The sequence below is a fragment of the Callorhinus ursinus genome, unplaced genomic scaffold (genome assembly GCF_003265705.2).
Source record: "Callorhinus ursinus isolate GAN/ISIS: 27379988/994484 unplaced genomic scaffold, GSC_fseal_2.0 scaffold4, whole genome shotgun sequence".
In the NCBI taxonomy this organism is placed as follows: Eukaryota; Metazoa; Chordata; class Mammalia; order Carnivora; family Otariidae; genus Callorhinus; species Callorhinus ursinus.
Window position 1 is genome coordinate 153,442,560 of NW_027397066.1, and position 24,923 is coordinate 153,467,482.

General features: G+C 37.8%; 1 protein-coding gene and 1 long non-coding RNA gene across 2 annotated transcripts in view; one reads left to right on the forward strand and one right to left on the reverse strand.

Moving 5' to 3' along the window:
• ELP3 (elongator acetyltransferase complex subunit 3) overlaps window positions 1–24,923 on the reverse strand; it is a 102,642-nt gene that overhangs the window by 35,973 nt on the left and 41,746 nt on the right. The window contains exons 9-11 of the mRNA XM_025873776.2: window positions 22,804–22,930; window positions 12,912–13,105; window positions 1,959–2,049 (exon numbers count right to left, since the gene is read on the reverse strand). Coding sequence (XP_025729561.1) covers window positions 1,959–2,049; window positions 12,912–13,105; window positions 22,804–22,930 — 412 coding nt within the window. The remainder of the gene's footprint in view (window positions 1–1,958; window positions 2,050–12,911; window positions 13,106–22,803; window positions 22,931–24,923) is intronic.
• On the forward strand, window positions 1,415–12,558 carry LOC112825691 (uncharacterized). The gene is made up of 3 exons (XR_003208778.2): window positions 1,415–1,484; window positions 6,830–6,879; window positions 12,356–12,558. It is a non-coding gene; the product is annotated as an uncharacterized lncRNA (long non-coding RNA).

Below are 24,923 nucleotides of genomic sequence, written 5' to 3' on the forward strand. Positions count from 1 at the left end.
CTAAAATAGCATATTTATGAAGTACTATTATATACGTATAGAATTCCATGAGAAAAATAAGAGCTCGTTATTCAGCTCTGTAAAAGCAAAGCTATTTCCATGTCCCAGGAACCAGTCCAAGATAATAATGCCTTGCTGATGTGGATTCTATGAACTCAAAAATTATATAGCAAACAAGGATCACAAGTCTCTGTAATTACAAATCTATTACATTTAGATGTTGTCTTTTATTTTTTAAAAAGATATTTATTTATCTGACAGAGAGAGACACAGTGAGAGACGGAACACAAGCAGAGGGAGTGGGAAAGGAGAAGCAGACTTCCCACCAAGCAGGGAGCCAGATGTGGGACTCCATCCCAGGACCCTGGGCCCATGACCTGAGCCGAAGGTAGATGCTTAACTACTGAGCCACCCAGGTGCCCCTGATGTTGTCTTTTAGCTACAGCAGTTCTATAAAGTAGTTTGCATGTGAACAGGCCATAGTTACATGCTCTTAATGAACACCTGCATGCCTTTGGGAGGGGGGCTATGAGATAATGCCTTTTTTGGTGGGGGGAGGGTCAGAGGGTGAGGGTGAGAGAATCCCAAGCAGACTCCATGCCCAGCGTATAAGCCTGGCATGGGGCCTGATCCCAAAACCCTGAGAGCACAGGCCAAGCCAAAACCAAGAATCAGAAACTTAAATGACTGAGCCACTCAGGTGCCAGGAGAATGTTTTTTAAAAAAGCAGAGATTGGTGTGTGCTTATATTCTGATAAAGACATTGCCTATGTGAACTAGATGTCTTTGGTCTATCACTGATTTTCAGTCTTCCCAGTTTAAGAGAGGCTATCAAGGTTTAAAAGGGATACTGGGTTAAAGATGATAGCTAGATGATGAGATTATCAGGATAACCAGGCCAGGTCAGTCACTTTGGCTGTGGTAGTCTCAGAGGACAGAGGGCTGGAAGACAAGGGCAGCTGGAAACTGGGAAGCAGAACAGGCATACAGTCTTGTTTGGTGCTTGCTATTAATTACCATAAATAATACATATGCTATTTTTCTATTAAAGAATAAGCCAATCATGTTCACAAACTCTTCTCTGGACAAACAATTTTCTGGAACGTTTTCTCCATAATAATTTGACTGAAAGAATAATATGTCTTGGGCAAGTCCACAAACATGATATGCAATCCTCAAGACGGTGTCTCTCAAAGTGTGGTCCATGTTTAGATTGTGCATGAGAATATCCCACAGCTCCATCCCAGGCCTGGTGAATCCAAATTGCTGAAGGCAGAGCCCAGGAATCAATGCTCAGGCCTTGACCCCCACTCCTGGCTTTTTCTCTTTAGCAACTCTAAGGAGTTTCTAGGGCACTGTGAATTTATGTCATAATCACTTGACTGTGATTTAAGAGTCATCTGCAGAGACTGTCACAGATTCCTGGGCTCTTTTGTAACTTTCAGGGTCAGAAGAACGATGTTTAATAAGTATCTGCGGAAGAAGTAAGTACCTGAACAAACATGGGGGTGGAGTGGGGCAAGGCACACTGGACTGTGTGGGCAACAGCATTGTTTGGTAATCATTTTACACAGTAGTAAACCTTGTTTCTTCAAATGTACACTCATATAGTCTATCACCACTAGTCAAGAACTGAACACCCACCAATACTTCAAAAGAAAGAAAAAAAGAAATACTTCAAAGTTTAAAAAAGAGAGTTGAGCACACATAGTTGGCATCTGAGTAGGTGAAAAAGCAATCCTTAAATCAGCAAACCTATACTCCTTTGGAAGAAAGCAGAGGGGTGTAAGGGATAAGATGCAGCCTTTGCAAGCACTAGTTTCAACTTCATGTTACAGAATAAGAATGCCTTCAGTATATGAAACTTTTTGACCAAACTTGTGAGTCTGTAAGTATATATTCAAAGTGTTTTGTGTTTCAGATTACTTTGATCTTAACAGTTATGGTCAGACTCTTACCTGTATTCCAAGGTCCTTCATTCTTGCAAATGCCAGCTCTCTCAAATTACCATGCTCTACTCCTGAACTGACTAAGGGCATTGGAATATCTCTGCAAAAGAAAACATCAGCTGTTGTAAAATATAAATCATTCTCTACAGCAGTAAGGCAGGGATATTAAAAAAAAAAAAAAAAAAAGGAAACAAAAACCTACAAAGCAGATCAGAAAAGCAGAATATTCTAAACAGGAAGCAAGGTACAGAGCTTCTCTGTCCCTCTTTTCCCATCCATGAAATCATGATGTTCACCTACCACTCAGGGTTTTTGTGAGAAACACCCGATGAAAATCACCTTATAAGATCACAAAGTGTAAAACAAATGTCTGATAACTATCGGTAATGATTTTTGGCTGAAGAGATATATTTGCACTCAGCAAAACAAGAAATACAACTGTCTTTTTAAATATCCAATTTGTTTAAAGAGGAGAAATAACAATTATTATCAATGCACTTCTTTATTAATAGCTTATAAACACTTGCCCATGCAGTTGCTGAATGACAAGTAACCAGGAAGCTCAAAAGCCTGGCTCAGCCAACAACTGGACTTGAAGAATACTCCCTCGCCCCTCCCAGTTTCCTAGAAATCTAAATTAGAAGTGACTCTGCATTAGAAGATTAACAGCTTGCCTAAAGATAAGAGGAGATAAATTTTATTTCCTGGCATTAATACAGCATAAGGTGCCAGGCACCAAGGAGATTTCAATCAAAAGCTGAAGTTATGAGCTTTATTTTAGTAGTCCCCAGCACCCTCTTCTAGACAAAAATCAGCATCTGAAGATAAAAGTTAAAAAAAATCTGAATATGCTTAGCACATCTGTTTCCTATTCAAAGACAAGTCTCCAATTTGTTTTGTCTAATATTTGGTTCATTAGAAGAAAGATTTGAAGAATACACCAAATATCTTTTCTTCTCATTTGCTTTTGAATCAACTTGAGTCTTTTTCTTCTCTTTTTACGTATCCCTCCAAATGTTAAGTATATACAATTAGCTAATTCATCCACTTGATTCTAATAAGATATTTCTCTCTCACTCAAAAGTATCAAAAGCCAATCAATTAGCATTAAAAGCTATACACGTAAATCTATTAGGCTCTGGAAGCCAGCTGAGTTTCCATTAGACATTACATAAAACAATGATAAGCCAAAATTCTTTAAGACAATGACACACCAGCAAGTTCAGAGTGAGAGTGATATTAAATAATATATTTAGAGTGATTAGTTAATATATATGGTTTACTTACAGTTTTTAGTAAAAAAAAAATTAACTTTCTATCTTTGGAACTACAATTTCTTTAAAATCAAATACATTTTATTTTTTATTTTATTTTAAATATTTTATTTATTTATTCATGAGGGACAGAGGGAGAGAGAGAGGGAGAGAGGGAGAAAATGCAGGGTTAGGTTTCTGTGAGACTCAGTCACTTTTTCTTCAACTGATCAATACATAACCCTGTTTTATTTTATTTCTGTGTAAAGATACTTTATTTAACATATATCTGATTCATTAACAGAATATTTGTGGCTAGCAGCAGTGTAATTCATGCCTTAATGAAGCTCATCTAATATTTATTTTCTTCAGAAGGCTTACTACAGCTTTCTTGTGCTTAGGAATGCTAGACAGCAATTCAGCATTATGCTTGGGGCCGTTTTAAACAGCAAAATCAACACAAAGCACAAAAATGTGAAAAATGGGTAATTTAGTAGATTGCAAAAAGGACACCTGTTTACACAGTATCAGAACAATATCTTGTTCCTCATCAACCCTCCAACTACTAGTCTAACATGCGCCAATGACTCCTGTTTCACCATCCCTATTATGACTGTCAAACTGGTGATTATCTATCATCCCTTCTACATTTATTAGCTGGGCTTGTATTGCAAGGAAGAACTTTCTCTTCTTCATTTATTTATTCACCTATGAACTCATGGATTCCTTTTTTATTCAAAGAGTTGTAATCTGATGCTAATGTTTTTTATTTTGTTGCTTAAATTAGACTTGGCCAGTTGGTATGTATTCAGGCTGGTTTCTGGGTCCTTTTGACATGTCCTCATTCTTTGAATATTTCCTTACTTTCTGGAACAACAAGATGTTCCAGGTTTATTTTGCATGTTTGCTGCTTCAGCCCTGGAACTGGCCATTTTTCCAAGCAGCCCTAATTCCTTTTAGTGAGGAATGGTATTTAGAAATCAAGATCTAGGCACTTACTGTGCTCATTACTACTGAGGTGCCATTGCCTCCAGATTCTCTCAGTGTAAACAACCAAGAAATTTATGTATATACATACATATTCCTATGTGCATATAGGCGTTCATATATGCACACACATAAATGTACATCTATAACTTTTCTATATGTAAATTTTAAAAATCCATGAGTTCATACTGATAGTTACAATTCTAATCCAGTGTTCAACTTTCTACCTTTCATTGTTTATAAATCTCTTCAGACAATGAGAAATCTGGCTCTTTTATCTTTAGTATATTGACTTCTTTGCTAAATCAAATTATTTGCTCAATGTAACCAATTTCCTAACTACTCAAGCTGCCACTGCTGCACTCTCTACCCTTACTCTCCATTTCTTCAGATGACAGATATGCTGTGGTCAATGCCTCCATGGCACTGCCTCCATAGGTGATGGGAAGGAGAGATGGGAAGGGAAAGGAAGACAGGCTCTCTACAAGTATTTCTAATAATGAACCAGTACTTTTAAAAGACTAAAATTTTCAAATGAAGTAAACTCTCTAAGGGACTGGTTTTATCATACAGTGTTGTTAAGCAGAATTATATGACAGAAATAATTACCAAGAGGGCTGGCTCTAGTACAACGACAACAGCTTCTTGTTATGAAATTATTAGTAATTTCAAGATGGTGAAAGCAAAGCATTAAGTCAAGTTCAAGGCCCTATGAGACTACACATGTCACATGTCCCAAAAGCTAGCTCTGATTACCATGAAGCACAAGTCAGAGAGGACCTGATAATAGAGCGATTTATGATGATGCTGACAATTCATAAATATCCTTAAATTTATATCTATCACTACAAAAATGCAACATGTTTTTTTTTTAAAGATTTTATTTATACATTTGAGAGAGAGAGTGTGCCCATGTACAAGTTGAGCACGAGCTGGGGGGAGGGGCAGAGGGAGAAGCAGACGCCCTGCTGAACAGGGAGTCCCGACACATGGGGCAACCCTGAGATCATAACCTGAGAGGAAGGCAGACACTTAACTGACTGAGCCACCCAGACACCCACAACGTGGTTTTAATGGTCTTTGGCAGTGACGTGCTTGGAGTATACCAGACGGGAGTTCTTCCTCATTAAGGAATAGCAATGTGGCAATCTCCACTTTCAGTGATAAGGTCTTTTGCAATGAAAACAAAGGGACAGAATTCTATATATCCTGAGCATCTTCTATGTGCAAAGTAGTCTATTAAGCAATCTGGAATGTATAAAGATAAACAGACACTGTTATAGTCTTCTAGGAGCTCAAAGCCCAGGTGAGATTACTGACCATCTGAACTCCATCTAGGGAGGAGTTAAAATTATTTTTAGGTTTCTCAATTTGTTTCAATCTAGTTTTACTTTCTTGACTTGAAAAGAGATTACACTCAAGAATATTTATTCACTTTTTTATTTCAATAGGTAACATTTTAAGCTTAGAGGTGCTAATATTTGCAATTGGCTCATCAAAAACCTTTCAAAATGATGTCTAGAGCTTTTTTGGTCTGAAGGTTCTCAAGCTTCAGAAGCATGTTTTGGTTGCAAATTGGTATTCCTATTCTAATGCTTCACAGTGATTTAAATACCACCGCAAGGCAGACAGCTGTCAAAGGGCCCTCAGGCAACAGCACTTTAATGTGGCTCCATCATGTGTCTGCACAGAATTTCACATTCAATCATTCACTGCATCCTTCAGGGCCACAAAAGAGAATCATCTCTTAGAATACTGCTTCATAAAAGTACCCAATAAGATGTTACTGACTCAACGGTCATAAAATTAGAAGTGTTAAGTTATAAATTAGTTAAGAAAAGGTTGGGGAAAATGTCCAATTAAAAATACCAAGTAATCTATTAGTAAAATATAGTATTAAAAAAAAGGCCAAGTATGAAACATTGTGTTTTCACTTGAAATATCTTCTCTCCTACTCTCCTTCTCTCCCCTTCTAACACCTGTCTGAAAAACAATTCCTAAAATCTCCCTGTATGTTTAGATTCACCAGTCAACACTAAGTTTACTACCTATAATTGGTAGAAGCTGTCACTAGGTGACCCTACATAGAAATAGCCAGATATCCTAAAGACACAGAACACAAAGACACATATGATTTGCCTTTACTATGGTTTAAGACAAAAATAAACTATAATTATTAAATTACCTAGATTCAACACTCTGGAAGGAGACTCTTCTCCCTTGCCAATGGTTTCTTTACCAGTTTTCTACATTCTCAGAGTTGCTCTAAAAGTTGAAAACTGAAGCTAGAAGGAACATTGCAGAGTCAAAACCATATGATTCTCTTTGCCCAAATCAGGTTTCTCAGTTACTTAACACTGTCTAAAGACCCAGTCTTTTCTTGTACACATTTGTATATAATGTTTGAGTTACCCACTAAAACTTTCTTTAGCATCTCTATTTCAAAATTTTACCATCCAGCTATCCATACAAATTTCCTTCTAGAGGTCCAGATATACCTAATTTGAGCTTTAACCAAATATAAAATAAATAAAATATAAAATATTAAGCCAAGACGTGAAGCTTTTTACCAGAACACAGCTATCAGACTGTTCTTAAGCGTTAAATGTACCATGTGAACATGGCTTTTTGTCTCCCTAGGCTTCATATTTGTCCAGAAGAATGAAGATAATTCAAAAGGCCTCTGAAAGGTAAAACTGAGATTTTCTCTGAGTTATCTCAACAAAAAGCACCACCTCTTTTATGATCCAAATTCCATGACTGGAACTTATATACAAAACAGGCAACTGATGTAAGAAGAAGCACAAATAATAATCAGTTACATGAAAAAATGTTAATCTTCACTAGTAACTACAGAAATGCAAATCAAAACCCCTAGGTAAATAAAAAATGTAAGCATCTGATTCTATAGAGATTGTGATAAAACCAGTAACTACTTACTACTCGACATTGGTAGCTTATCCTAATCCCTTTGGAAAACTATATCAATATACATAGCAAAACCCACAAAATTCATTTATACTCCCCTTGTTCCAGAAAGTATATTCATCATCATCTTACTTGGTTCCCTTAGCATGAGTGATCCTTTTCCTAGATTATACTACTCTAATAGATGATTTCATCAAAAGTAAAAATGGACTTTTCTATGTACATGGATTTTAGCTGTCATGGAGGTCAGGATAGTGGTAAAAAAAAAAAAAGAAAGTTGAAAGCAACCTAAATGTCCAACATCAGGGAACAAACAGTTTACTAAATGAGACAAATTAAAATGCTAGAGTACAGTGCTGCCATTAAAATTATAACTATGAAGATTATTCTAAGTCTTTAATGAGAAATGGAACACAAAAATGCAAACAAAATATTTGCAAGTGTATAAAATGTATTGCTATGTGAAGATGCATTCCAATCATACAAGGAAATTTTTGGAAAAATAACATAAGCCTGTTATTCAAAATACAGCATGTATTTTGAAAGTGCTTTTAAAGTAGCTTTATAGAGAACTTGTTTTGTTCATATAAATACAGTGCTTTACGACTAGAAATTAAGTAGAAAATACAAGTTCTGGATAGTTAGTAATATCTTACAAACTCTGTTGGAAAAAAAGTATAAAATCACATGCTCCGAAAGAAATGTATTGGGATCAACAAACGGTGGTACACAGAAAGACTCTCTACCTCAGCACTGTAAAAGCCTAGGCTAGAATTTCAGTGATTACTGATAACAAAAAAACAAGTCAATATAAAATAAGTTTGAATAATTTTTTATGCAGTATATAACAAGAAAGTATGCAAATAAAAATGGGTAAAAAGCAAGTAGCAAAACATAAATCTGAATGAATTCTTATGCAGGTAGCCACAGTAATAGTTCAGGAATATTCAATGCAAAATATAAGGTAATGTATTTGAAGGGATTCTGTCCATGCGTACTGGAAAACAAATGCTTTAAATTAGTGCATGGTGAGCTACATAAAACCAAAGAATTCTAATGGAAACCTGTTTAGCAATATCATGGTTAAATTAGAAATACAAAAAATAGAAAAATAAAATAGGAAGTATCCCAAAGATTTTAATCTTTAATCTAAAAAACGTAGAAAATAATCACATTCAAAATTAAGTAAATTATCAGTCCCAAAGCCTGAAAATCTGACATCACAGGTAGACTCTGGATGACTCTCTCCACCAAAGGCATTTGCTATGTTAGGAACTGAGTCATCACCATCTTGAAATGAATTCTGAGTGTCTGAGGACATTACTAATTCCATGTTTAAAGAGATTGTACCTCTTGTTTTACAGCATTCTGTTAAGTTTTAATTCACCCACACATCTGTAAAGTAATAAAAGAGTGTCACTTCAAAATCTTAAGCCTATACCCACCTGTACCATTTGTCCTGCATATATCTTTTAAGTGATGTATTGATAGAGAAATAGAACTGACAGTTTGGCTTCTTGGAATTAGAGCTGGGGGACACGTCTATTGCTGGATTCTCCAGAGAGAGCTCTAATGGGGTCATAATAGGAGAAGTGAGAACAGGGTTTCTTTCATCAGCCTCATGTTCGTTATCCATAATATTATGCCCTTCTCATCCTACAACCTTTAGTTGTATTAACACACATGTTCTTAATTCTTCTGGTCATGACGCCCTCACAATTTTGCTACAGAGATTGTTCTGCTGCTCTTGTTTTCTCAAAGTCTTTATTTTCTTGGTGGTAGGCCATGATAATGTCCCATGGTGATATTTCATGGCCTATAAAATTAAGCTTTTAATGTTATAGCAATGTCTCTGTTGCTTTTGACTCACTGGTTACAGCAGTAAGAAATTGAAAACTGAAAGTGAAGGGGGAGAATGCAAATTCTTCACCTGATTGTGTGAGTTATGCCTTGTTACCTATGGTAAGAAAACTATGGTGTCCACGGCTGTGAAATTTCTATCTACTTCGTGATATTTGCTGTCATTCTCTGCTGCTGGGAAGTATTATCTTCTGAGCTCTCTGGTTGCCCTGTAGTGTAAGTGCCTGACATTAAGTTTTCTGTAGTAGAAGTGCTTGACATTAAGTTTTCGACTGCTGAGGCATCCATTTCCAAAGACATCCATCCTGAGTAAACATATTGCCAGCTGTGTGACACGCTACTAGCAGAACAACCAGATAAGGATTTGGACTGCCCCTTCCCCCCATGAAGTTGCCTCTTTCAGAAAGCCCTGGGTAACCTAGATAACTGACCCTCTAAGTGGTCCCATTTCATCCTTATCACACCCTAATTCCCATTCTTATTCTTTAAATTAACCAATAATGAGTGAACCCACAAAACCCTAGACATTCCACCCCTGGATCCTAATAAAGGCAGAGGCCCAGGTTCATGCCTTTCCCCCATCCCCCCTCAAGCTCACTGTGTACCTATTGGGTTTGCTGGCTACCCTCCAGGACATCTGAGGAACAAATCTGGTTTCTCAAAGTTCCCTGATGGTTTTTGCTGAAGTGTGTCCTGCAATTATAAAAAGCAGCGTAAGGGCTAGTCCAGCAACACTAGCCCCCATAGGGGAAATAAGTGTTAGGGCTCACTATGAGTAATAAGGGCCAGGTAGTGTCTCAGGTACTCAGAGCTGATAAGATCACTATCATTAAATTACAACACAACAGATTTGTTGTCATACTCCGCTGCTGGGAAATAGTATCTTCACTTGTATCTAGTTGCTCAAGTCAGTTAAATGCAATTAATCTTTTTCTTTCGTCTTTGTTAATACTACTTACTGCATCTTTGTTTTCTATTGTATTAATTTACATTTTTACAAAGTTACAGAAAAAGTCCCAAGTGCAGTACAAATAACTAGTTTCCTAAATTATGTGATGGTAAATTGGGAACAAGATGTTCCAATACCCTCAGAATACTTAAAGTATTTCCTACAACAGGGATATTCTCTTACACAACCATAATACAACCATCAAAATTCGGAAATTAACACTGGTACTTTACTACTGTCTAATCCTGGACTCCACTGCAGGTTCACCAGTGTCTAAATAATGTCCTTTATAGCAAAAGGGTCCAGTCAGAACTCTGTGTTGTATTTAGGTGTCATGACTTTTTAGTCTCCTTCAAAATGAAACTCTTTCTTTAATTCTTATAATTTTGAAGATTTCACACGATTTTTTAGAATATCCCCCAATTTGGGACTGTCTGCTGTTTCCTCATAATTCAATTCAGATCATGGAATTTTGGCTAACACAGAAGTGACACTGTCATACTATCATGTGGCACATAACTGACTTGTCCTATTACTGATGATATTCACTTCGACCAGCTGCCGGTCTTCGCCAGTCAAATTACTTATTTCTGCTCTGTAATTAATAAGCCTGTTGTAGGGAGGTATTCTGAAACAATGTAGAGTCAATTCACATTATTCACAGTATATGTTCTATAAAGGTGCCATGAACGCTGAGTTAGTGAATATTAAAACACTGCTCCTAGGGGGAATACAGAGCTAGGTTCCTGTGAGCCTCTAGTCACAACATTTTCATTAACTGATCAACATATAACCTTGTTTCACATGTGTTTAACAACACCTTATATGTATAATTACTGATTCAATATTGAACTCCCGGCCAACAGTGCTCTAACTCAAGGCTGAATGAAGCTTATCTAACACATGTATTTTCTCCAGAAGGCACATCATAGCTTTCTTGCACTTAGGAACACTACACAACATTTCAGTACTACCCTTAAGGGTCATTTTAAATAGTGAAACCACCAACAAACAGCAAAAAAATGCAAAAAAACATGGCATTAAACAGACTGTGAAAAAGACACACTATATATTTATTATTTATTATACATTTACAATTATTTCTGTATCTACCTATATGTTGAAAACCATGAGTTCACACCAGTATCTCCTATTCTAAAACACCATGGGGTACACTCTAATTTTCTTTTTCACACTTGTAACTTCCACTCCAGATAACACAAAACCTAGCTCCCATTATCCTTAATATTGTCTACTTTCCTAGATCAACCCTCTGCAAGTAACCAATCTTCCGTTGCTGTCCTCTCCTCTGCACCCACCCCAGAGATATGCTCCTCACCCTGCTCAGTTCTGACATCCTGTGCCAGACCAGTCCTCAGCGAGAATGCCCTTTTTTTTTAAAGTATTTTCTTTATTTATTTGACAGAGAGAGGGACAGAGAGCACAAGCAGGGGGAGCAGCAGAGGGAGAGGCAGACTCCCCGCTGAGCAGGGAGCCCGATGCGGGGCTTGATCCCAGGACCCTGGGACCATGACCTGAGCCAAAGGCAGACGCTTAATGACTGAGCCACCCAGACGCCCCAAGAATGCCCTTTTTACAACATTTAGGCTGCCAGAGACCACGCCACACCACTGCCTCCTCCACAAGTGCAGCCTACATACATGCCCTGTGACTCCCTACCTCTGTGCGGATGGCTGCATCGTTGAACACCTCCTAATGTCTTTTGAACTGAATTTCAGAAGGGTTGAAAAAGAAGGGGAAGGACAATGCAAACAGTTCTGGCAGCCGAGTTTTACTCAGTATTTAAAAGAAAAAAATAGAAATCATATGGGCAATTTAAGATTCTTAAACTGGGCCAATAATTTAAAAAATTTAAGAAATCAAATACATTGTGGCAGAAGTATGGTGTGTAAATATCCTTCAACTTTTAAGCAAATCCATTATTTTGTATTCTTGATAATTTTCTTCATTCTGCTTATTTTCAGTACTCACTGTTTTATATTATTAGGAACACAATTTTTGTGCTCAGTGGAGTAATAGTCACAGCAACTGACTGTACATGCATTTGCTAGTCACCTTTTCAAACCTTTTGTTTGTACTAGAATCTAGGCAGCTTTTGGCAAGGTGGTGGAAATGTGTCTTCCTGAACAGCAAATACAGGGATGGCTTTGTCAGGATTGTAGGTAGACAGGTAACTTTATGGTTCCTAAAATTTTTCTTCCATGTTATGTTTCTTGTAAAATAAATAAATAAATGTATGTATGTATGTATGTCATGAATGCAAATGAGATCTTAGGTTTTCTCTCCTCTAGGAAAAAAGCAGTTAAGATGATTTCTTTCATGCCCTCAGGAATAGGTTACTCTTTCTCCACATTTACATTAATATCTGTGAAGAATGATTATAGCTACTCTTTCTTTTTTTTCTTTAGAGGCTCTGCAACAGGGATAACAGACAAATGGCTACACTTCCTCCTTCCATACTCACTACTGTATCCAGACTGAAGTGGGCCTGTAAGAGGAAATTCTGGAACCAACATCATGCATATGTACCATCATAACTCCATTTCCTGGCACATGAATCAATGGAGAGATGAATACATGAATAAGTAAGATACTGGCAAAGTGGCTTGGACAGGATTTCCATCTCTATGTAGAGACAGCATTCCAGGTCTCATTTTTTTTTTTTAAAGATTTTATTTATTTATTTGAGAGAGAGAGCACATGAGAGGGGGGAGGGTCAGAGGGAGAAGCAGACTCCCTGCTGAGCAGGGAGCCTGATGTGGGACTCGATCCAGGGACTCCAGGATCATGACCTGAGCCAAAGGCAGTCGCTTAACCAACTGAGCCACCCAGGCGCCCCCAGGTCTCATTTTCAATTAAAAAAAAAGATTCAAACCCCTCAATATTAACTCGGACTGTTCTCATTAGAAATTAAACAGACAGACTCATCACTGATTACTTCTGGCATAAAAGAGAACACACTACCTCTGCACTCGGTACACTCGAGTCCATGGAGGCACAAGAGCAAGGATCCGAGCCACCAATTCAATCAGGTCGCTAGGAGAATAACTCTTGTATCTTCCTGACTTCCACAGCTCATAAAGCCCAGTTCCACGAATCACCAGAGTAGGGTAGAGTTTCAAACCATCAGGACGAAAAGCAGGGTTCTCAAAAAATTCCTGTGAATGGAGAACAGAAAATTACCACTCCATTAGTTATGTAGAGATTGATGAAGTTTCCATGGTCAAGTTTCAGTCCTGGGCCAGCTTCTCTCACATACCTACCAAGTCCTTAGACTCCCCTGACGGAACAAAATAGCAACTCATTGTTTTTACAGTCTCACTGGAGCAAAACGTGTGCGTGCTGGGTTACAAAGCCCTCGTTAATCCAGCCCCTGTCTACTGCTGCAATCTCATCTCCTCACCACCTGCCTCTCTGCCTTTGCAAAGGCAATTTCCTCTGTCTGGAAAGTACATCAATTTTACTTCATCTAGCTAATCTCCAGGTCTCGGCATGAATGCCAATTCTTCAGAGAGGCCTTCCTGACCTTCAAATACAAGTTGCCTCGCTTAAAAAAAAAAAAAAATTCATACTGAATTCTGTATTACTGCTTTCTTAGTATCATCACACTGGTAATTTATTTGATGCCTGCCTTCACCTCTAGACTGTATCCTCCTTTCATAACAGATTATGCTTAACTGTTTCAACTTTTAAAAAAGTTGTGACAGAGATCATCACTTGCCTGCAAAACTAAAATGTTTACTATACAGCCCTTAGCAGAAAGACTATGCCAATCCCTCTTCAGGCCAACTGGCACCATTCCTAACCTGGGATCCACACTATCTGTTATCTAGACACTGAGAAATACATCTAATTTATCTACTTTGACATAGTCATTTCCTGTACTATATCATCCCAGCTGGCTTTATTTGGGATAAAGCAAGGAGACACCAGGCATTATCCTTTCCATGACTTTGCACTGCTCATTTGCTCTTACTTTAGCAGTGTGGGACAGAGGAATGAAGGTGGACTCAGTTTCCTCTCAGCCCGCCCTGGCAGTAGTACCTACAGAGCCAGCTGTACTACATCGTGCTACAGTGCTTTTTATCTCGTGCTCCATTATTCTTGCAGAGCTTTCCAAAGCTTAACTTGCTTTTCAAAGAAATGTAACTGCAGACTTTTCGATCTCTCTCATGGATTTCTGTCATATTCTTAAGTGCTGTATTCTTTGTGCATCATTTGGTCTTAGGGATATTCTTCTGTAATTGCATATAATTTTCCCTGTAACATTTATATATTAACGATTCATTAGGCCCTTATAAGTATTCTATAGCCACCCCAAAGAACATGTATGCAAGTCCTTCTGTACCTAGTTTGAATCCATAATGGAATATGGGATTTCAGAAAAGTAGTTCAAGGGCTTATATGATAAATTTAGAAGATAGTCGGGCTGGTAAGAATGATAGATGAAATTGGTTCTGGACTTCTGGTTAAACATGGAGAAGTGAAACGTGTGCTTCCTTCTTTTCCCTCCAAAATCATAGTAATACAAGAGATGAACTTTTAAGAAAGTATAAACCCAGAAGAACAAAAAGAACATCAGAGGAAATCAGTTGGGTGTTAGAGAACAGGACCAGTGATGGTAATACATTTTTGGGAGACAGAAAATGGATGAAGATTGGTAAATGACTTTGCAAGTAAATAAAACTGTAAACAAAGTATCTGCAAAAGTGGATACCCATGAAAGTCCAGCTCAGTCACACGAGAGTCCCAGAAAGGCTCATGGGTCAAAAGCACCATTAACCAGGCAGGATGGAAGAAATCACAGGACTTCTTCTGTCTGAACATGGAGGGATTTATCCCTTATTCCTTTGGCCTGCTTATAGGTAGTCACCTGCCCATTTGTTCCCTGGAGAAACTGCTGGATTCTGAGATTCCAGGTACAAAGGAAGGCCTAGGTGAGGATAAAGGCTGAAGACAGAGAGATTACATGAAAGCCAGCATACTCACTGGTGGATTCCCTGCCTTGTTCCCTGGATACCAGCAGTCAATTTTCTGTGACCTACTCATACCAGCCACCCCCAAGCAGGAAGTTAGAGAGTTCATCTCTGGATTAATCAAATGGCCCTAAATAAGAGTTCAAGATACTGACATTTGAGAATCCCCTAAAGAAAAGGAGAGCTGGGGCACACCTGGCTGGCTCAGTTGGACAGCATGTGACTCTTGATCTTTGGGTTGTGAGTTCGAGCCCTATGGTTGGGTGCAGATCACTGAAAAATAAAATCTTAAAAAATATAAATAAAATAAAACCTCAAAACAAGAAAAGGAGAGCTTATTATATGAATATCCTTCAATGAGGTATCCCAGCAGCTACCTACCTAGACCTTGCAATCTGTTTTTTCAGCCCCTTACTTTTTTTTTTAATTTTAATTTTTTTTAAGGGGGGGTGGGTGGAGCAGAGGGAGAGGGAGAGAAAGCCTCTTAGGCAGGCTCCACGCCTAGCACAGAGCCTGACACAGGGCTTAATCTCACAACCTGAGATAATGACCTGAGACAAAATCAAGAGTTGGACGCTTAACTGACTAAGCTACCCAGGCCCCCTGTCCCGTACTTTTAAAGTATGACCATTTGGCTAAGGATCACCAGAAACTTGGAGGAAGCCTAAAAAAAAAGGGCAGAACAAAACAAAAAGAAAAAAAAGGAACTTGGAGGAAAGATGCATTGCATAAAGGAAAATGAAACTTAAAAAAACCCTACAATTCCTTCAGAGAGAGAAGATCTATTACATCTATTAAACAAGAACAAGATGCTAAAGAAAATCAAACAACCAGAAGGTAAGAAAGAACTCCTGAAAATCAAAGCTATAACAAAAATAACATTTAACAGAAAAGTTGAAAGATAAACATGAAAATAGAAGAAAGTAGAAAAAAAGGACAAATAGGTAAAAAATATAAAAAATACTTGACGAACCTGAGAGATCCAACATTTGCTTAATAGGGGTTTTAGAAAGAGAACATAGAAAATGAAAGGGGAAAATTATCCAGTGGTACAAGAAAATTTCCCAGAAGACAGATCCTTCAAAAATCTAGCACAATTAGTTAAAAACCTCTTCTCAAGATACAGCACTGTGAAATTTCACAACATATGGGATAAAGACAATTTTCTAAAATATTTCGGAGTTAACAAAACACCCAGGTTACATAGATCATAGAATTAAAGAATAAGGAATAAAAACAAAATTGTGCTCTTAACAGCAATGCTAAAAGCTACAAGGCAATGGTGCAATGCCTTAAAAAATGTTTTTACACAATTCTGTAAGTGTGAAGGTTGCATAGAGCCATTTTTTCGAGCACACCAAAGGCTTACTTTCTATGATGAATATTTCCTAAGGAAACTGGTAGAAAAGGTGTTTTCAGTAAAGGCAAGGAATAAACAAATAAAAAGGGTTAACTTGGAAACCAGAAAACAAAGAATCTAATCCAGGAGATTGGTGAAGAGAAGCCTCACCAGGAGGACAGTTGTGAACCAGGCACAGAGAACTGCCAGTCCTGTTTGGAGTTGGAGGACAAGACATCCATGAGTCATGTCACTAGCCTAAAAAAGGAACTGAGAGAATATCTGATTAATTAGGCCACTGGCAGAGAGGCCTTAACATTGAGTGGGTGGGTACCCTTGAAAGTTTCAGGTGCATAGAGAACTAAGCAAATAAAAAAAAAAGACAATTATTAATTCTAGAAAAAACTCAAAAGGTTATTCAAGAAAAGAATGTTAGTATATTACTTGGCTCTATGTCAGTATTAATTTATGTAAAAACTGTAATGTAAACATTGACTACTAATGTAGCTAAAATAGTGATGTAACAATATTGGGAGAATGGGAGCAGAGTTTAAAAGAATTAACTTTTCATCCACAATAACAATAAGACAAGAGAATCTATCCAAAATCATCAGGAAAAAGCAATCCAAGCATGGTAGTAAGAAATACAGAGGGGTAAATACCCAGAAAAAAACCCCAGCTACAACAGTTGAAAGTGCCAGAGGACTACTACTGTGTTTTGATATGATCGCTCTAGGATGTACTGAATTTTCAAGGAATATTTAATAGTGATTTTATTATTTAACAACTTTTATATTGTAAAGATAAAAAATTAATCTGATAAACATCATTCTGGTGCAATGTGAATGGAACATCAGAAGGGAAGAGGGCCGGTGGCTGGGTGATTTAGTTGAGAAGCTGTCTAACTGTGTAGGTGAGCTGATGAAAAGTATGAACTGAAGTGGCAGTGGGGACAGAGAGGAGGGGAGCTCTGAAGGACAGGCAGGGGGAGTTACTGACAACCTCCTGTGGAGTTAGATTCAAGGTACGAAGGGACAGTCACAGAAGCAAAGATTTACTGAGCACTCACTACGTGCCAGGCATGTTTCTAAGTGTGTTACATGCATTTTCTCAGCTAATCTTCATAATAGGGAGATACTGTAATTAACCTCATTTTTGAGATGAGGGAACTGGGGAACAAAGCAGTCAAACAGTCTGTTACTAAGTACTGGGGGCCAGGATCCAAACTAGGCGGTCTGGCTCCAGAGTCCAAATATTCTCTACTTGCTCCTGAATGACTCCTGAATTTCTGGCTAGGGAGAATATGTGGATGAAGGGGCCACCAAGCATGACAGGAAAAAAAAGAGGAAGAGACGGCTGGGGGAAAGGATAAATATGTCCACACTGGACATACTAAGTTCTAACTACATGTAAGACATCTAGTGCTAGTTGCAGAGTATTAAGTAATTGGTCTGAAGAGCCCAAGCCTTCAGGCTGGCGAGAAAATGAGACTCACCCAAGTGTAAGTGGTCAAGTTAGAGTAGAAGAAAGGCAAGCAGACAGAAGAGAGCAACAGACAGAACCTACATTTCAGTGGTGGGAAGAAAAAGAAGAGCAGAAAAGAAAGAGTCCTGGAGGCAAGAAAAGAGCCAGGAGACAGAAGAGTCACAAAAACCAGCAGGGTGAGAATCCCAAAATGGAGACAGTCTTTAACAACAACAAATGCTAAGACTGAATCACATGACAGCAGAGAAGTACCCTTTGCGTCTGGAGATTAGGAAGTATTTTACAACATGCAAGAGAAGAGTTTCAGTGAAGGGTGGGAGCCAAACTGCAGGGGGTTTGAGGAATGAAGGGGAGGGAGAAGCAGAGACACTGGAGCGTTTGTAACATGATCTGTCTGGGTGCACTCAAGGAAAAGGAAAGGAAGGTATTGCTGTCTTTCATTGTAGGTTTTTCGGTACAATTTGACTTTTAAAATTATGCATGTATTCCTTTGATTCAAATAAAAAATAACTAAAAGTAGAATGAGGTTTAAAGTTTTGTTAAGCTCCAACTTGACTTGTATTTCAATATCATTCAGGTCATGCATAGTCATTCATAGTCAAACTTCCCTGCACCTAAAAAAGTTACCACAGAAAGGTGCCATGGAAAGGGTGCTTACCTAAGAGCTTGGGTTCTACATGAGACTCACCACTGATTTGACCAGTTACGTAATCTCATCAGGCCGGCTTCCTCAATTGAAGAGACTACAACAGGTAGTCTTTTCTGATAGAATGCTACAGTGACTTGTTTCCTATGCCACTATCTTCAGTGACAAGCCTTTATATTAAAAACAAGTAACAACAAATATCGCTAGCCATCCCTGCCAAACAGTAACTCAATCACACTGGCTCAGTCGGGAAAAAAAAGAACTTGTGTCAGATGTTAATGGACTTTGAAAGACTTCTGGTAACTGACAGGAGATTCTGAAGAGAAATAAATGTTCTTCAAGCATTTTCAGCAATCTTAGCTTGGATATTCAAGAGCAGTCTAATTTTTAAAGGAATAAAACACCAAAACAGCTAAAAGTTACTTTGAGTAATAAATAAGTTCTATCTGAGGATAGCTGGAAAGGGTGAAGTTAATGCTTTCAGGATAAATTCCCGAATTTCCACCACAACAAGGACTTCCAGCTTCATAAGAAAAAAGGAAGCTTCATTTCTGAGTTCCCGGAAAATACAAGCAAATGCTATTTATCACACACAGTTACAAGCTCTGCACCTACCACTAGATAAGAGTGTGAATTTGTCATGAACAGATGCAAATAAACAGATACTAAGAGTAGTGACCCAGAGCTGACCTAAATAACAAGGTGTGAGGTCTAAGCCAATTTATAACTAGCACACTGTAGGCATACAACCCAAGATATAGCTGTGATAACTCAGCAGGCTAGGTAGTAGCTTTATGGATCCGTGCCAGGCAAGGCTATCCCGTCCTCTACAAATATAACATTTGGTACACTTCTGTAATTTTAAGACAGACTCCCGATTTAGCAACACTTCCTATGGAATAAAACACATTAATTAAGGAAAATATATCTGTGGGTTGCTAATGATGGGACGATAAACTAAAGTAGGGAAAAAAGTTTTTAAAGTATAAAACAAGGGGTGCCTGGGTGGCTCAGTTGGTTAAGCGTCTGCCTTCAGCTCAGGTCATGATCTCAGGGTCCTGGGATCAGGTCCTGCATGGGGTTCCCTGCTCAGTGGGGTGTCTGCTCCCTCTCCCTCTGCTAGTCCTACTAATTCAGGAAAGGTTGTGAATTCCAAATAGGCCCAAACAAGATCTCCTAAACAAAAATTAGTTCTAAAAGTTTTTGTGTAAACTTTTATTGGAGTGTATCTTACATACAGAAAAGTACACAAACTCCAAGTGTATATCTTGACAGATTTTTACACATCTTATAACCAGCACCCAGACACTCAAATTAAGAAAAAGAATATCAAAACCTTAGAAGCCCACCTCATGCCTGTTTCCAGTTACAATTCCACCCAAAGTTTTTGGACTTCATATTAACAGAATTGTATGTTGGGTAGTCTTTTGGATCGGGTTTCCTTTTTTCAATTTTATGTTGAAAAGAATCAGTCATGTTGTTGCATGAGGTTGTAATTAATTTATTATTTTTTATAGTATTTCATTGTATGACTACATAATTTATGCATTCTGTTGTTAAATGGACACTTGTTGCCACTCTGATGATATTACCAATAGTAATTTGTGATCGTGACTTTTGGTAAATATGTGTAGGCATTTCTGTTGAGTATACATCTAGGAGTACAATTACTGGGTCATGGGGTATGCATATATTCACCCTTAGTAGATAATGTCATACATGATGTACCAATGTACTAGCAGTAAATGAAGAATTCTAGTTGCTCCATACTCTTAGCAACATCTGATTTAGTCTTTTTTTCATTTTAGCTATTCTTAGCTTTTCTGGTGAGTATATAGTAGGAATGCATCATAGTTTTAAATTTCATTTCTTTGAAGATTAATGACTTTGGAACTTTTAAATATGTTTATTGGCTGTTTGAATATTCTATTTATGAAGTGCTTGTTCAAACGTTTTTGCCATTCTCCTATTGGGCTGTCTGCTTTTTTCTTACTGATTTGTAGAAATTCTTTATTTTAAGGAAATTTAATTTTGCAGAGAATTTTCCTCTAGAGAGAAATGTTAGCTCTATTTTGTCACTCATTTTTTTGCTGGGATGCAGTCAGAAAAGGCATACAGTCTGTTCATATTCCCTTTGAGTTTTTCTGAAAAGATTACAAACAAGATATGTCTATTTACATGAAGAATTGTCTTTGCAATATTATTACTGAACTATTCTTTATTTTGAAGACACTAAGGAAAATGAATAGTAAGACTCAGCTATTTGCTATTATTTGAAACATGCCATATTTTTCTCTAAGGATACCTAAAGTTATGAATTCTGACTATATCTCTGGTCCACCTAGGAGCTGTGTTAAAGAAAAGTGTTTCAGGGGCCTTTTAGAATTGGAGTCTGGGTACCTGGCTATTAACTACTGAGGAGAGACTATTAGTATTAGATTCAAAATCTTTACACAGCTAACACAGGGGAATTAGTTACAGGGACATTTATGAATTAGTACTATCTTATAAATTGGCCTTCGGTTGTTAATTCACTGGCTTAAAAATTATAAAGATAAACTTCTGACAAGGAAAGAAAGAATTATTAAATATGTCACAATAAGGTGAAATCCATTTTTCTAAATAGAGTAAAATATTTTTGTGAATGAAATAACTTGATAAATACTTTCACTCTCTTCTCTAAAAGAGTATCCCAAAGGTACTTTCTCTAGCTGAGAATCTGAAGGAGAAAAAACAAAAAAAAAGTTCTGATCAATCTCATTTCCCAAGACAACAGGAACATAGATCAAGCAAACATGTGACAGAGTAACAACAACAACAAAAAAACCCCAAAAAACAAAAAAGCAAAGAACAAAAACCAAAACCAACCAACCCAGAGTTAGGTATTAAAATTTAAAAAACAGAAAACCTAGGAAAAAACCCAAGTATTTTCTCTTACTGTTTAATGAAATCCTGGAAGAGAAAAGCAGCTCTAAGTTCAGAAGCATCTGAAGAAATCATAAATAAAGGATGGATTTGACAACAGATACAAAAGTGAAAGGTCCAAGACAAAGTGGGCAAAAATATTTGTAACAACTATTTTTAAAAAACCAATGAGGGGCACCGGTGTGGCTCAGTCGGTTAAGCATCTACCTTCGGCTTAGGCCATGATCTTAGTTAGGGTCCTGGGCTCCCTGCTCAGTGAGGAGTCTGCTTCTTCATCTCCCTCTGCCCCTCCCCACTGCTCGTGTGCTCAAGTGTGCTCTCTCTCAGATAAATAAAATCTTAAAAAAAAAAAAAAACCCAATGAATCCAGAATGCCCTTACCTAGAAAGTTTATCTAAATTAACATTAAAAATATTCATATCCGGGGCACCTGGGTGGCTCAGTCATTTAAGCATCTGCCTTCGGCTCGGGTCATGGTCCCGGGGTCCTGGGATCGAGCCCCGCATCGGGCTCCCTGCTCCGCGGGAAGCCTGCTTCTCCCTCTCCCACTCCCCCTACTTGTGTTCCCTCTCTCACTGTGTCTATGTCAGATAAATAAAAAATCTTAAAAAAAAAAAATTCATATTCAACAGAGTAACTGGTCAGAGAATAAAAACACACAATTCTAAAAAGATGCAAGAATTATGACTATTACATGCAAACCTGAAAAATATATTACTATAATTACAAAATAACAAGCTGAAATGGCACTTTAATCCACCAAATTAGCAAAGATAGAAACATTATATGTGTGTGTGTATGTAAATACATAACAGGAGAGATTTGGGGAAAAAGATAACCCCGCTAAAATGACTAAATTATTACAACCCTCTGAAAAGCAACTAATGTGAGATTCTTGAAGTGTTTATACCTTTACCTGATAATTCTACTCCCTGAAGAAATAATCTTAAATACTACAAAAAGTTATAGGCATAAAACTGTTCACCTGCAGTGCTATTTACAATATAAAAAACTGGTAATAACTTCAATTTAAAAAAATTTCGAAGGAATTAAGCAAAGTATGGCATATTTATTCAATGGAAATTAAGTACACACTTAAATGTGTTAACATTTTAACAGAGACCAGGCTATATAACACAGATAAATGCTTGCATTACGTTAAGTGAAAAAGCCATTAAAACACTTACCATATATATAAGTGTAAGTGTGTCTGTGTGTATATATGTATAATCCACCTCATCCCTCCAAAAAGCCTAAGCATAAAAAAATTCTAGAAAGAAGGATATTAAAATGTTAGGGTTTTATTTGGTGTTGGAGCTGTGAATGACTTTTCTTTCACTACAGTGTTTCTACTATTCTATAATGAGGACACATTGCTTAAATAATGATAGGGAAATCAGCAGTAAATAATCAAAACAGCAGAGAGGGTAGACAGAGCAGCATCTAGAGGCATTCTAAATTAGCTTGGTTTAAGGCAACACTTACTGTAAACTGTTCAATGTCTCTCTCTAGTCCCACATTTGGCAGATCAGGCATCATATGAGCCACGACTTTGAACCCAGAATCCTTGGCCAGGTGAAATGACTCACATACTGCCTTCACAGTGTGGCCCCTGAGGAAAGAAAATTCACTATCTATTATACAAATAAATGGGAAGGAAGGTTAACACAAGGAACAGAGGGAAAACAATCTCTGAGACATGTAATGGTAGTTTTATAATGAAGAATAATATGGTTGGGGAATAAAAATCTCAGAAAATCATTTTTATATCTCTAGCTCTGAGAAGGCCTGGAAATAAATCATTTCACTTCTGAGATATTTCTCAGAAATTCCCCATGTACTTACTCAAGGTTGTGACAGTAAATGACTGGGTTAACCAGAGTTACTGTATACTAAAATTATTTGGACTACAAAAAAAAATTATTTGGTTTAGCATCATCAGCTGAAGTAAGCTTACTGATGTAAATACTTAAGTTAAAAACAGAAATAATGAGCTCAAAACCATGCAGAAGCAGCCTGTTGTTATGCTCTTTCCTTTAAAAACCTTTTGAAATTATTTGGAGAGAGACAGAGATGAAGAATGTCACCTACATACAAAATAGATTTCATTCTGGTAGTCTCCAAGGTCCTTAAAAAAGTGAGAAGAGTGAATGATTTAGTGACAAGGCAGAATCATCTGGGGCCAGCTGGGTAAATCATCTTACCATTCTAGTACCACATCCAAGTTGAAAGCAAGCCCTAATAACAGTTTGGGGCTACTATAAACTGAAGCCCTAAGCCAATCCTTTCACCTCCAAGACATTCCCATTCAACACACACACACACACACACACACACACACACACACACACACACAGTGGACTCCATCCTACTCTGGATGTTACCATCCATTTCCATTAAACCATTTCCAATCTCTTTTTGCTAACCACTTACCAATTTATATGACTAGGCAAGGCCTCTCTCCTGATACCCCATGCAAATATCCAGTAAAGTTCTACTGTATAATACCACGGTCCCTAGGTACATGTAGTTACTCAGTTTATACTTAATTAAAATGAAAAATTCAGTTCCTCAGTTGCACTATCATATTGAACAGTGCAGGTGTAGAACACTTCAATCACTGTAGAATGTTCTGCTGGACAGCTCTGCTCTAAAGCAAACCCTCAACTGGTTGTTCTACAAGTATCTAGAATTCAGTACGTCCAAAAATGAAATTCACCTTCCCTCCAAGACTCCTCTACTTCCCACTCTCTCCTATCCCCATTTCCATTCAGTCACTAAACACTGTCATTCACTTCTTTTCAAGACATCATTTCTTGTTTAAATGAGTGCAAGAGCCTCTTAACTGGTCTTCCTTCTAGCATGCTCTTCTTAATCCACCTCCATACTGTGATCCTTCCAAAGGGATCTAAAATGCAGATATGCTCAAGTTAGCATAGAGCCTGTCCTCAGATTAAAGCCCAAACTCCCTGGGCTGGCTTCTAAGTTTCCTCATCATCTGGCCACCATGGCTTACTTCTTCAGCCTCACCTCTTACCACTCTCCTACCTCATGCTCTACACTCTTAAAACCAAGCTAACCTGCTCCAAATCCCCTAAATATACCATGTGCGCCCATCCTCAGGACTTTGCTTGTATGTTTCTTTCTGTCTGAAATAATCTTTCTCTTCCCCACCTGAGTCATACTCTTCCTGTAAGTCTCAAGTCCGATGTCATTCTTTTCAGAAAGCTTTCCTGACCTTCAAGAGACTCTTCCCATCTCCACACGTACAACCCTTGATCACTGTAGCAGGCCAACCAGTGCTTCCGGTTTAAGACTCTCCCCTACAAGAGTGCATTCTACTCAGGTTAATCTTTCTTAATCCTGATTTCTGTGTAATTCTTCCCTGTGCTCAAAAGTATCCAAAAGACCTCTAGTACCTAAAGGAAAGATTCCTCTCTCCTTAGCCTGGCATTCTTCTGGTGGTTTCTAAGATGCTGACCAGTGTATGTTTCCCAAGTTCCCTTTTACTTCCTTCTCCTACCACAACCCCCAATTATGTCTGCCCCTCCTGGTAAAGCAGCCTTTAAAGTCCAACTGAACATATACCAACTTCCCGAAGCCTG